Source organism: Acomys minous (genome assembly GCF_964271855.1).
Source record: "Acomys minous genome assembly, chromosome: 3".
NCBI lineage: Eukaryota > Metazoa > Chordata > Mammalia > Rodentia > Muridae > Acomys > Acomys minous.
In genome coordinates, this window is record NC_140485.1 from 67,041,697 (window position 1) to 67,053,767 (window position 12,071).

General features: G+C 50.4%; 1 protein-coding gene across 1 annotated transcript in view; it reads right to left on the reverse strand.

Annotated features, from left to right (window-relative positions):
• Nucleotides 1-12,071, reverse strand: part of PTPN1 (protein tyrosine phosphatase non-receptor type 1) — a 52,119-nt gene that overhangs the window by 7,341 nt on the left and 32,707 nt on the right. The window contains exons 2-5 of the mRNA XM_084777682.1: nucleotides 10,805-10,895; nucleotides 8,139-8,239; nucleotides 5,245-5,343; nucleotides 247-384 (exon numbers count right to left, since the gene is read on the reverse strand). Of these exons, the coding sequence (XP_084633808.1) occupies nucleotides 247-384; nucleotides 5,245-5,343; nucleotides 8,139-8,239; nucleotides 10,805-10,895 (429 nt within the window). The remainder of the gene's footprint in view (nucleotides 1-246; nucleotides 385-5,244; nucleotides 5,344-8,138; nucleotides 8,240-10,804; nucleotides 10,896-12,071) is intronic.

Below are 12,071 nucleotides of genomic sequence, written 5' to 3' on the forward strand. Positions count from 1 at the left end.
CCTTGGAACTGTGTTAACTGGTGTCAAGGGAGGATGAGAGAGCACTGTGAGAGGTGCTTGTCCCCTGTCCTTCATTGGTGCCTGGGCACTGGCTCCTACAACAGCAAGCCCTGCTCACCACAGTATGAGGCCACACTCTGCACAGGGCTCAATCCCTGGGAACACTGCAGCTGCAAACAGCACCCATGGACTATGAAAAGAAGCAAGCCACAGGCTCAGGGAGGACTTTAGATATGGCATACTTACGGCCAGGTTTTCCAACTCCAACTGTCGCACTGTGTAATATGACTTGACATCTTCAGAGATTAGTGTCAATTTCAAATTTGTGTCGTCAAAAACCATCTCTTTTTCTTCCTTCTGTGGCCAATACTGGGCACACTTTAACTGGAGGAAGAACAACACTGGATTACTGTGAGCGGCCACTACATGAGCAGGAGGCTTGGGCGGGCTGTCTGCTAGCTTTATGACAACTCACAGGCCTGGGTCTCCCGATCAGTACAACTCCTGCCCCAGTAAAACTAGAGTTGGCTGGGACCCTGACCCAGTAGCTTTGTAGCAGGGCTCACACTTCCCACTTAGCAATATGTCACAGTGGGCTCTGGTCCTTGTCATGAGCTAAAACCACACCACAGAACACACAGACTCTGTGCCCCTCACAGATGACTTCAGGAGCATCTCAGTATGACCAGAGCCTCTGAGAAAACCCACAGGCGACAGAGTAGAGGGCTGGAGACTTGTCAGGCTGAGGGGCTGTGGTCAGAGCAGCCCACTGGAGGGAGGAAGACAGCTTGCAGCACAGCCCACATGTTCACTCTGACTTGGTTCAGCAGAACAGTACTCCTGCCACTCTATTTTGCTGACATCAGAAACCAACTGATGATCTTGATTCAAATGCTGAATATTACAGCTTTTAATGAACCGAAAAATCTGGTGTGGGCTTTAGGAGAAGGAGATCTGGCTGGAGCTCAGGCACACAGGTCCTGTGAACTAAGCTCAGCCATTCCTGCTGCAGGCAGCTGTTCTGAAGCCCCAAGCAGGATTGGCAGGGTGCCCAAGGAGAGACCTCAGAGACCTTGACCCTCCCAAGCAAGGAAATGCAGCAAGCTTCTCTTTGGTACAGAGCACAGAGAATTCACACCCTGGCCTGTTCCTGGGCTGGCCTAGTCTGCTGGGAAAGATGTTCCCTCCCCCTAGAGTGGGCAGATGGGAAGAACATGGAGAGGGGACACTGATATTCCTATGACCTGGGGACTCAGCGGAGGGGGAAACTCAGGCTACCCAGGCAAAGAGAGGTCAAAGGGAGCTCTTTGGAGAGAAGGCTCTGATGGGTGACAGGATAGTGTCTCAGGGGAAAGCAGGAGCCATGGCAAGGAGGGCCAGAACCCAGTGGGGCTGTGGCAACCAGGCACCTGAGACATCACTTGGGGCTGGGAGGAGCTGAGTCTGAAGACAGAAGCACAGAGGCCTGTTGGTCTCACTCTTCTGGGGCTAATGCTGCCCGCCCTCTACAAAACCAATGCAAATGCTACAGAAAGCATGAAGAAAGTGAGGGCCTTATATGGCCAGGGAAGTAGGGACTTTCCATTCCAGGACAGAAGCCGGTGGGCTTTCTCAAAAACTCTGTTTCAAGGTTGGGCCTGCTCAACCCACGCCCCTCCCACCTTTAGCTAGAGCCAACCTGTCAGCATGGGAGCAGATCTTGACATCAGAACGCAGAGGCAGAGGCCAGTGAACTGTGCATGGAGAAACCTGAATGGGCCACTTATTCCTACAGTTAGACCCAAGGCCACCATGCTAGGGTGGACATTCATCATGAGCAAGGTGGACAGGCCCTAGCCTTCACTTCCACAGCAGAAGCTCAGAACAAGCACGACAGATCTCTAATCCAGGCAAAATCTACAATTTAAGAGCATTCTGGCACACAGCCAAGTGTCCATCAAACATTTAATTAGGTGTCTATAGGACGATGTTCTGTTCGGTCATTTCCCGCAAACACTTCTGCTTTAAACACAAAACAAACCAGCGAGCACATAATTCCCACTTCCAGTTAGCTGATGGCACCCCCGCGCTGCCTTGAGCGGAAGCCTGACTTTTACTGGAATGTGAGCAGGCCCTCGCCGGGACTGACACCAAGGCCCTTTGGCCAGCCTCAGACAGGAAGGTGGCAATGCCAGTGTGCTGGCATCCTGAGTTTAATAGCTGTTTCCACCATGAAGCCTGAAGCTCACACAAATCTTTCTGAAACAGAGCCAGGAAAACAAAGAAAGACGCTGTGATAGCCAGCACAGTCTCTCAGACAGGTGGGGCTTGTCTTCATCCTCCATAATGGTTAGGACTGACAAGCGAGCAGGTTCCAGAGCTAAGGACCCTGGCCTACCAAGTGCCTGGACCCCAACTCTGGCTCTCATGCGTTAGGCTGTGTTCTGGAATGCAAATTATTCTCACTTAGCTCCCGCCCACTGTATAAACATCAGTCCTACCCTTACACACAGCACACACCAGGTACCAAAGGCAGGAGGTCATCACCTACATGTCTGAGAGGAAAAAGGGCAGAGAGCGCACACAGAGTCCAGGGTCTCTGAAACCCAGCAGAGGTGTGGATGGTTGGAACTAGGTGATGGAGCAGCAACACCTCTCATCCCCAGGGTTGCTGATATGTATCCCACACAAAGCACTGTTCCAATGGCCCTGAGCAGAGCTCTAAAGGACCACTGTCACGCTACCGTGGGATATAGCAACCAGCCAGCCAGCTATGCTTCCAACAGCTGACACGGGAATCTTGGGGAAGGTGGTCATGGTTGATCCATTTATGGTCAGCTCAGGGTGCTTAAAGCCAGACCTTGTGGCAGCCATACCACTACAGAGCAAAGGCCATTCTTTATCATGTGGCAACAGATGCTAATGCAGACTGCTAACGACAAGGGGTCATCAGGACCCCTAGCAACACACTTCAACATTTGAGAATGTACGCATGCATGTGTGCCCTTACACACACACAATAAATCCTATCATATCTGGTGACTTTGTTTTTTCAAGACAGGCTTTCTCTGTGTAGCCCTGGCTGTCCGGGAACTCACTCTGTAGATCAGGCTGGCCTTGAACTCAGAGTGATCTGCCTGTCTCTGCCTTTCAAGTGCTGGGATTAAGGGCATGTGCCACCACTCCATGGCCTCTGGTGACTTGTTTTTTATTTGCTTTTTACATGTATGGGTGCTTTGTCTGCTCATATGTCTGTGTGCACATGCCTAGTGTCCACTGATGCCAGAAGAGATTGCTAGATCCCTTGGAACTTGAATTATAGGTGGTGCTGGGAACGGAACCCAGGCCCTCTGCAAGAGCAGCCAGCAGCCTCCGCAGCCTTAGCCACTGAGATAGCTACTCTCCAGCCCCCACATCTGATGATTCCCTAACAGTAGTTGGTTTAAAATTCCACTCCTTTGTTTTGTCAACTGACCACACTGGCAGGCTCTGTATCTGCCACTACCATGTTCTACAAAAGCGGAACCAGGCAGCAGTAAGGCATCGAGTAGCCTCAAGGAAACTCCCAGGAGTGAGGGGACCCTTGTGCTCAGCGGGTGGGTGCAGCTTGCTGGTGATACCTTGTCCTTACTCTGTACACCTGTTCTCACCCTTGGGTGTGGCTGTCTCTGGAGGGGATGGATGGCTTCTTTGAGAGCCTTATGGTCTTGAGAGGATTAGGAAGCCAGGGAAGCTGTGGACAGTGTCCCAGCTGACACAAAGCCTGCACCTGGGAAGGCCAAGGGACATCCCATTCTCTGCTCTGGCTATCGCTCCAGTTGGTTCCAACAACTCTCAGTTGACCTTTTTTCCAGGGGCCTCAACCTCTGGAGCTGGGGAGTTCGTAAGTGCCAACCAAGTCCACAGAGGGAAGAAAGAGGCTGCTGGCTCGGCCCCAGGCTGGCTGTGGGCAGCAGCACGCAAAGCCAGTCTTCAGTGTCCACTGCAGGAACGGGAGGAGGGAAGGGACAGGAGTACTGGCTGTTAAGAGTACGCATTAATCTGAGACAGTGTCATTGTGACTCTGACCTTTGACTCAAAAGAGAGGTAAAAGAACAAAAGGAGGTCTGTGTGGGCTATGGTTTGGGGAGTGGGAGACAGGTCCAGCTACTCAGGGTCTTAGGCCGCATCGATGACTACCCTTCGAGGTATGAGTATGGTGAGACCCAAGTGACACAGATCACTCTAGAAGTGTGGGACAGAAGGGACTGAAAACAGTAGGCTTAGAGGCAAGGGTGGCTGAAGGGGCACAGCCTGAGGGAGTACGCATAAGGTTACTGTGTAATTCAAATGCTGGTTTCTGTATCCCCCCACATCTGGTTGTGATCCTTGTTCTGAGAATCTCCTGTCTCAATGTTATATAAACACTGCTCCCCCACTGTCCCGATATGCCATCGCTGAGCAGGGGAGAGAACAGGGCTGGACCTCCTGCCAGCCGGGGAGGAGGAGTTAGAGGAAGAAGTAGGGGATTCAGCCACAAGCAGATCCAGGAGTCATCAGGAGAAAAAGCTGGAACAGGGAAAGCTACAAAGTGCAAGTATCTCAGGGATTTTGGCAAAGAGGAAGCCAGATCAGCTTAGAGGGTTAAGAACAGAGTAATAACTGCTCCGTTACTGTCTTGTGAAGCTTATTAAACAAATATAATAGAGTTTCAATTACTGTGTGATAGCCAGGTTGAGAGAAACTGGTAAACAAACACAGTTTTATAAAAATAACTGTAACAGGGTGGTGTCTTAACAGTTGTAAGAACTCACAGCACCCTAAGTCCTGGAGTGAGCCTAGCAGAGGTTATGGCGGCACATCAAATCTGGAAGGCAGTATCTCCCACGGCTCCGTAGTGCCACCTCTGCCATCAAGAGGCACAGTCTGGGGCTGGAGAGATGGCTCAGTGGTTAAGAGCACTGCCCGCTCTTCCAGAGGTCCTGAGTTCAATTCCCAGCAACCGCATGGTGGCTCACAACCATCTATAATGTAATCTGATGCTCTCTTCTGGCCTGCAGGTGTACATGCAGACAGAACACTGTATACATAATAATAAATAAATAACTCTTTAAAAAAAAAAAAGAGGCACAGTCTGATCAGCCAAAGGTAGGCTTGGCAAAGACGCACTGAGGCTGCTTTTATAAGCACTATTTACCCAGGTCCAGACACAAGCAGTACAAGAACTCACAGCCAGTAAGGTAGAGAGCCTGCATCAGGCTCCACAGGGCCATGGTATGAACTTACCGAGCCTTTCTCCATGATGCGGTTGAGCATGACCACGCCTCTGCTCTTTTGCTCCCACACCATCTCCCAGAAGTGCCCACATGTGTTTGGTAAAGGGCCCTGCAAACATACAAGATACACACTGTCCAACACTGGGCACACAAGCTTACCATGCATTCAGCCAATGACAGTGTTTATAGGTTCAGGCAGAGTGGCCACCAAGGTGCCCTACCCTGTGGTCAGTCACCCAGTCTTGGTCTGAGCTGATGGCTGAGGGGCTCTACTGGGCGGGCTTCTTGCCTATGAGCAAGTGGATACAGGACACAGCTACTACGTAGGTGAGAGGCAGCATGGGGCACGACCACTACTGTGCTCTGGCAGTTCCAGACTCTTTTAAAAAGTGTCATCTTTTAATTTCAGGCAGGTCAGTCCACCTCTCTCAGCCTGCTTTTCCACACGGTCCACTTGATAAAACAGTGTGTGTTCACAGGTTGTATAAACAGCAGTAGCAATGCATGTGAAGGACTCAGGACAACACCTAGAGTGCAGCGAGCACCCAGTCCAGAGTGAGCCTCTCTGCTTACAACTGATGAGTCTAACTGTGGACAGACAGCCTCTAGAGCTGGACTGAGGGGCTCTGAAGACCTGGGCACGGTCAGCACCTGCTGAGCAGGGAGCCCACCTAGTGACGGTGGATGCTGATGGATGAATGTCAAGTGCTGGCAGTCTGCTTTAGTTGTTAGCCTCATGGGACACTATAGGAAAGCACCCACCCCAGGGCTGGTCAAATTTTTGGATCAGAACCTCTTCTAGAAGTCTCTTTCTCACCTATTTCCATCCAAGCCACTGCCCTGTAAGTCTCGGCACACTCCCCTCTCTGCACCAGCACTTGGCATCTTCTCACTCTTCCCTGAGCACTTCTGTTTTCAAGTGTGAAGCAAGGGCTCAGATGACAGCATGACACAGGTGAGCTTTCTCCTCAGGTAATAGAGCCAGTTGTGGCAGCTGGATGCCAGGGTACCTGATGGCCACCCAGGCCCTTCATCCTCTGTGCTGCACAAGGATCCAAGCCCTCAGCCCCGCCATGGGTACAGCTCTCTGCATTCTGCAACTCAGCAGTTACCTTCCTGTCCCCAACCACCACCCAGCTCACAGCAGCCTTCAGGACCTGAAAGGACATGGCCCTTAGACTTGGCTGTCCCTCTGCAATGGAGGTGAAGGATACCCTACATTCCCTGCTCTTTCCAACCTGACTTGTACAATATGAGACTATCGTGTGGTTTCCATAAAGAACAATGCTGAAAGTAAATGGAAGGTTCCTGGTTCCTGGCTTGGAAAATGTTTGGGTCTCCCTGTCAGAAATGCTTCTTTGGGGTCAGACTGTTTGGATTCTTATCTGAACCCTCTCAGGCTGTAGAAGCCATCTACGAATGCCCATGGTGCCACCTTACACAACAGGTCACAGGTCTCACATAACTGCCAGGGCCCAGGGTGGAGGAAGGGAGACGAGAAATGCTTCACTTTCTCTATTTCTTTAAACAGGGCCTCACTCTAAGCCAGGCTGGCCTGTGGAACTCACCATATATCCCAAACTGGCCTCCATCATGGGACAATTCTCCTGCCTCAGCCTCTCAAGTGCAGGAATCGCAGGTATGAACCATGACCTGGTCCTAATGAATGCTTCTTTTTTCTTGTTAGTATTTTTGGGAAATACTAGGGACTGGACTTCGGGGCTTGCATGACAGGCAAGTGCTCTACCATCAAGCTCCAACCCTAGCCCCTCAAAAGAAAATTCTAAATGCTCGTTGGACCCCTTTGGCACCACATACCTATAGTGGGTCAACAGCCATAGCAAGTCTTTCTGACCTCACTACAGATGAATGGCTGAAGCCAAGAATGGTAACTTCTCTACAGATTCTCAAAGGGTGACTTGCACATCAGCATCTCAGCAGCAGGACCCCCTCCTGAGCAATCTCTGCAGCTACCCAGTCAAACACAGAGGTGCTGAGAAGACCCTGGCTGAGCCCTCGGGAGGGCAGCCTGCTGATGCTACCCACACTGACTCCGGGCCGTCTGGGCTGCTTCTGGTCATGCAAACTGGCTTGGGACAGAAGGGAGAAGGGCACTGATGGATGAGTGCTGCTTCAAGCTTCTGGCTACGCTAGAACTTGATTTCCAAACAGCAGGCAGCACTGTCATGCTCAAACCCTACAGCCCAGGATATGATACGAAATGACAAAGGGAGACTAAGATAAACAACACATGGCCATTTAAACCAGCCTGCAGCTAACAGGGTTGACTGGAGAAAATTATTAAAATAAACTCAATCCCTTTTCTAGACATTCAGTCTTCTGGTCACACACTGTAGTGTGTTCCAGGATGTCCATCATCTAGCCAGGAGCGTTGGTGCACACCTATAATCCCAGCACTCAGGAGACAGAGGCAAATGGATCTCTGTGAGTTCGAGGCCAGGCTGGTCTACAAGGTGAGTCCAGGACAGCCAAGGTTACACAGAGAAACCCTGTCTTGGGAAAAAAAGGAAAGGGGCGGGGGAGGAAGAAAGGAGGGGGAATCACATCCTCTAATGAGGCCCAGAAGAACACTGAATGCACTTGGCACAGAGGTGCCTGGCCACTGCTAGCCCCCTTAGCCGCTGCCAGAAGCACTCAATGTTGAGGTCCATGCCTCCATGGTCACATGGTTTAGGTTCTTCTCCTGCCTATCAAAGGCCACTGGCATCTCAGTGTGACACTTCACAGTGCTGTGCCCACACTGAGTCTGAGGAAGGGTCTTTCTTTTTGGGTTGAAGAGGAGCCCGAGCTTCTAAAGGACAGGCTAATCTTGTCTGATGTGAACAAAACGGCACTCTCAGAACTCTTCAGGTGAAATGAAAAGTAGTCCAGACAGCCTGTTACCTGGGTGAGAATATAGCTCCTCTGGGCTTCTTCCATCTTTATCAAACTGGCATTGATGTAGTCATTATCCTCCTGGTGCAATTTAATCCGACTGTGGTCAACTGAAATATAAAGGCAGAGCTGGGTTAGCCCTGGGGTCCAATCGCCTACATTCTATAGGAAAGCAGAGAGAGGCCCATGGCCTGAAGAACATGCACATTGGCAGAGGCCTCGCTATCTGGGTGACATTAGTCATCTGTGGGGTGACTGGCATTCTCAGGACAGCTCTGAGACCAGAAACATCATCACATTCTATACCAACAGCTATCAACTCCAGACCATGCTCTTCTTGGGAGGGCTGATCCCAGGAGATCCACTTCCTGATGCCTGGAACAGGTCAAGTCCTCAGTCTGATACATGGAGGAGTCTCAGGTGGGCTCACTAATGATGTGCTTTGGCCCAGTCTCTGGCACTGTGGAGTGTCTGACTAATGCGCAGCAGCGTGACATGTGTAATGAGGTGATGCAAGATCTTTCAGAAGTTATGATCAGTAAGATTTAAGGGGATTTAACAAAAAAAGATTTAAGGGGATTTCAATTAGGGGTAACGGCACATGCCTTTAGTCTCAGCACTTGGGAGGAGACAGAGGCAGGTGGATCTCTGTGAGTTCAAGGCCAGCCTGGTTTACAGAGAGGGTTCCAGAACAGCCAGAATTGCATAGTGAGACCCTGTCTCAAAGGGGTGGTGGTGTGCAATTCAATGAAGTAAAACCACCTTGCACAATGAAGTACACAGAAGTAATCCGAGGAACAAGCTCAGCAGGGGAGCTCTGGCCCAGCTCCCTACGGAGCACCATGCTGTTGTTTGCTGCCCTCACTATTTTATCACAAGAGCAGTGGCTCCCAAGAGTCATCATTCTTGCTCTGCTGCTGTTACAGATGGGGCCTATTTTTTCTGCTATAGCACAGGGAACCTGGTCAGGGCAAATCATGTGTTTCTCCTGAGTCCAGAGGGAAAGGGAGTGTGGCACTAAGACTGGCAACCCGAGGTTTCTGTTCAGAAGGCTCCTTGTGGAGGTCAGAGGATCTCTGGTGGTTTTTTTTTTTTTTTTGAGACAGGGTCTCTTTGTGTAACCTTGGCTGTCCTGGATTCACTCTTTAGACCATCTGGCTTTGAACTCACAGTGATCTGCCTGCCTCTGCCTCCTAGAGTGCCTGGGTTACTCTTTTTTTTTTTTTTAACTCTATTTCTATCATCATCAAAACATTCAAAGATGGTAAGATCAACTATGAGTTTACAACTCCTGGGAGCATTATGCTACTGGGAGTTAACTATTCTGAGAAAGTATGGCTTGCCTTCCGTAAAGCATGTGCTTCCACTCCCCAAAATGTCATTAAAACCCACTTATTTATGTGGAACAGGTTTTTTTTGTTTTGTTTTGTTTTGTTTTTTGCCTCGGTTACTCTTAAGTGGAAAAGAAAGAAGGCAGGCCGACTGACTGGGACCATGAGGTCTGGTAACACTTACAATCCCAACACTTGGGAGGGAGACAGGAGGATCCTGAGCTTACAGCCAGCTTTGGTGGCATAGTAAGTTTGAGTCTAGCCTGGGCTGCATGAACTTATTTCTCAAGCGGACACTGTAGCTACTAGCCCCCATCTAGGACAGCTGGTGGGTGTCCTGGGGTGTCCTGGTAGTGGGGAAGGAGGACAGTCTCATATGGTCACACTGTTGTTCCATCCAGAATCCCAGAGCAGAATCAGCAAGGGTTTTTCTTCTGCCACTGTGTTCTCATAAACTTGTCTGATGTCCCCTTAGCCAGGGTAAGCTAAGCTGAAAACAGCAGGTTCTAGGTGAGGTTAAATCACCCTTTACCAAGCACCTTCAGATGCACTTCAAATGGTCTAGTGACAACTGCCTCAGACCTTAGCCCATGTTTATTAATGCATACCTGAGGGGCAGCTGCCTGAGTGGCCTCACCTCTACACACTCCTGTAAGTTCAGTGTGACTCCCACACTCCTGGCAACCAGAGCCACCAGGGTGGCAGACCAAGAGGCACAGGTTGTGTTCCAATCCTAGAACAATCTCCCCTGGAACTTCATCAGCAGCCAAGTAGATTTGAGTAGCCACAATCCTCGTGAGGAATAATGTCTACCGACCTTGCGGGGAGGAATAAACCTGGGTGCCAGCAACAAAACCAGGTCCTGAGCCCGCCCAGTGCTGACTTCTCTTGCTTTCCACTCATTCTCCATGTTCAGTTATTGTTTTGAAGATATTTCCAGATTAGGAGCCAGTCAGAAGATGTAGGCTCAGGCTAGTGGGCACTGCCAGTCCTAAGCAGTGAAAGCCAAGAGCTGGCTGGAGCTGCACATCTGGTGGAGTGGAGTACTGTGTACATCACTGAGACATGTCACCAGGCTGACAACCAATGGCATTGCTGCTGAGTCACCCAGAAGAGGCTGTTCACTAAGCCCAAGTCACTCCACTTCAAGGGAGGAAAATGACTCACCACAACACAGAGCTAAAAAGGAGGTCTCTGAACCAGCAACATTTCCAGAAACTGGAGCCCTAGTGCCTTCTGCGCGTACAACAGGAGACAATGAGGTCATAACCTCTACCAACCCTGGACAATGGCAGCCTGCAACTGGGAAGTGTGAATGGGGCAGTGGGAACAGTGGGTACTTACAAGGGCTGACATCTCGGTACCTGTTCCTGTTTTTGTTCTTAGGAAGTTTCGCCACTCTGCATGGGAAGTCACTGGCTTCATGTCGAATATCCTACAAAAAAAAGATAAAGAGTTCTCTTTTGCAATCTACACCAGACATTTAACAGAGCACCAGAGATGGGCCAGGCACTGAGGGCAGAGTAGACATCAAAGAGGCCTGGGCTGTGTGGGCAGGGTAAGGTGATAACCCCCAGGTACAGAAAAGGTTACAGGAGCAGAGTGGGACGAGCAAGCCCAGGCCTGGCTGGAAGGCAGAGGAAGCAGTGCATTGCTTAGGAAGGTCTGCTGGCAGAGGCAGGACTTATGTCAGGAACAGTGAGTGGGTAGCAGGGAAGAATGGCAGATGGCTGGAGGATGTGGTGGGCAGGCCAGATCCTGAAGTGCTGGAATGTCAGGCCTAGGAGTTCCAACTGGAACCTTTTGGGAAGGAACATGTCAATAAACACTCTACCAGCCAACTGCTGTCCTTGGAGGCAAACATCACGCCTCTGCATGAACAGGAGCAGGCTTCCTCCTGTTCAATGGACCACATAGGCCCACCCTGTTCTTGCTGGGATACCACCAATCTCAGGAAGCAGTCTGGGAGCAATCTACCTCATTAGCATATTCACTGGCATGTGAAAATTTTAAATATGCTACCACCATGAAATTGTATGTATACAAATGGTTTAAACCTTTGATTTTCCAGCTGGTAGTGAAAAAGGGGACAGAAGAAGAGGTCATGGTGACAGCAGTCTACAAACTGGGCATCAGATGGTTCAGCAGGAGGACAGCCTCACATTCCCCCAGTCATGCAGGGTGTGTCACCTTGGAAAGAAGAGGCAAGACTCCCAACAGGAAGGGGGAAGAAGAGTAAGGCCCCTCTGAACAGAGCTAGATGCTACCCGACCCTACTCGCCTTCCCTCTGAGCTGCTGTGCCAGCGCTCACTTCTGCAGGAATCAAAGGATGACTTTATGACAGAGTCAACTGACTTTCCAGACTAGAAAGCATAAAGCAGTAAAGTGCAGAGTGAACGACCAATCCAAGGCATGAATGAGCTGCACAAGCCCAAGCTCTGGCCCTGCCTGTTTTTTCATTTCAGCTGCGGGGGGAGGGGGGGGGGAAGAGGTTGGGGGAGTGTAAGAGGGGGAACGGGCGGCTACAGCAACCACTTCCTTTCCAAGTAGGAAGTCTTCAGATGATCTGACTAGGCAGCAGGAAGCACTGGAGGCTGCCAGCATTGGGGT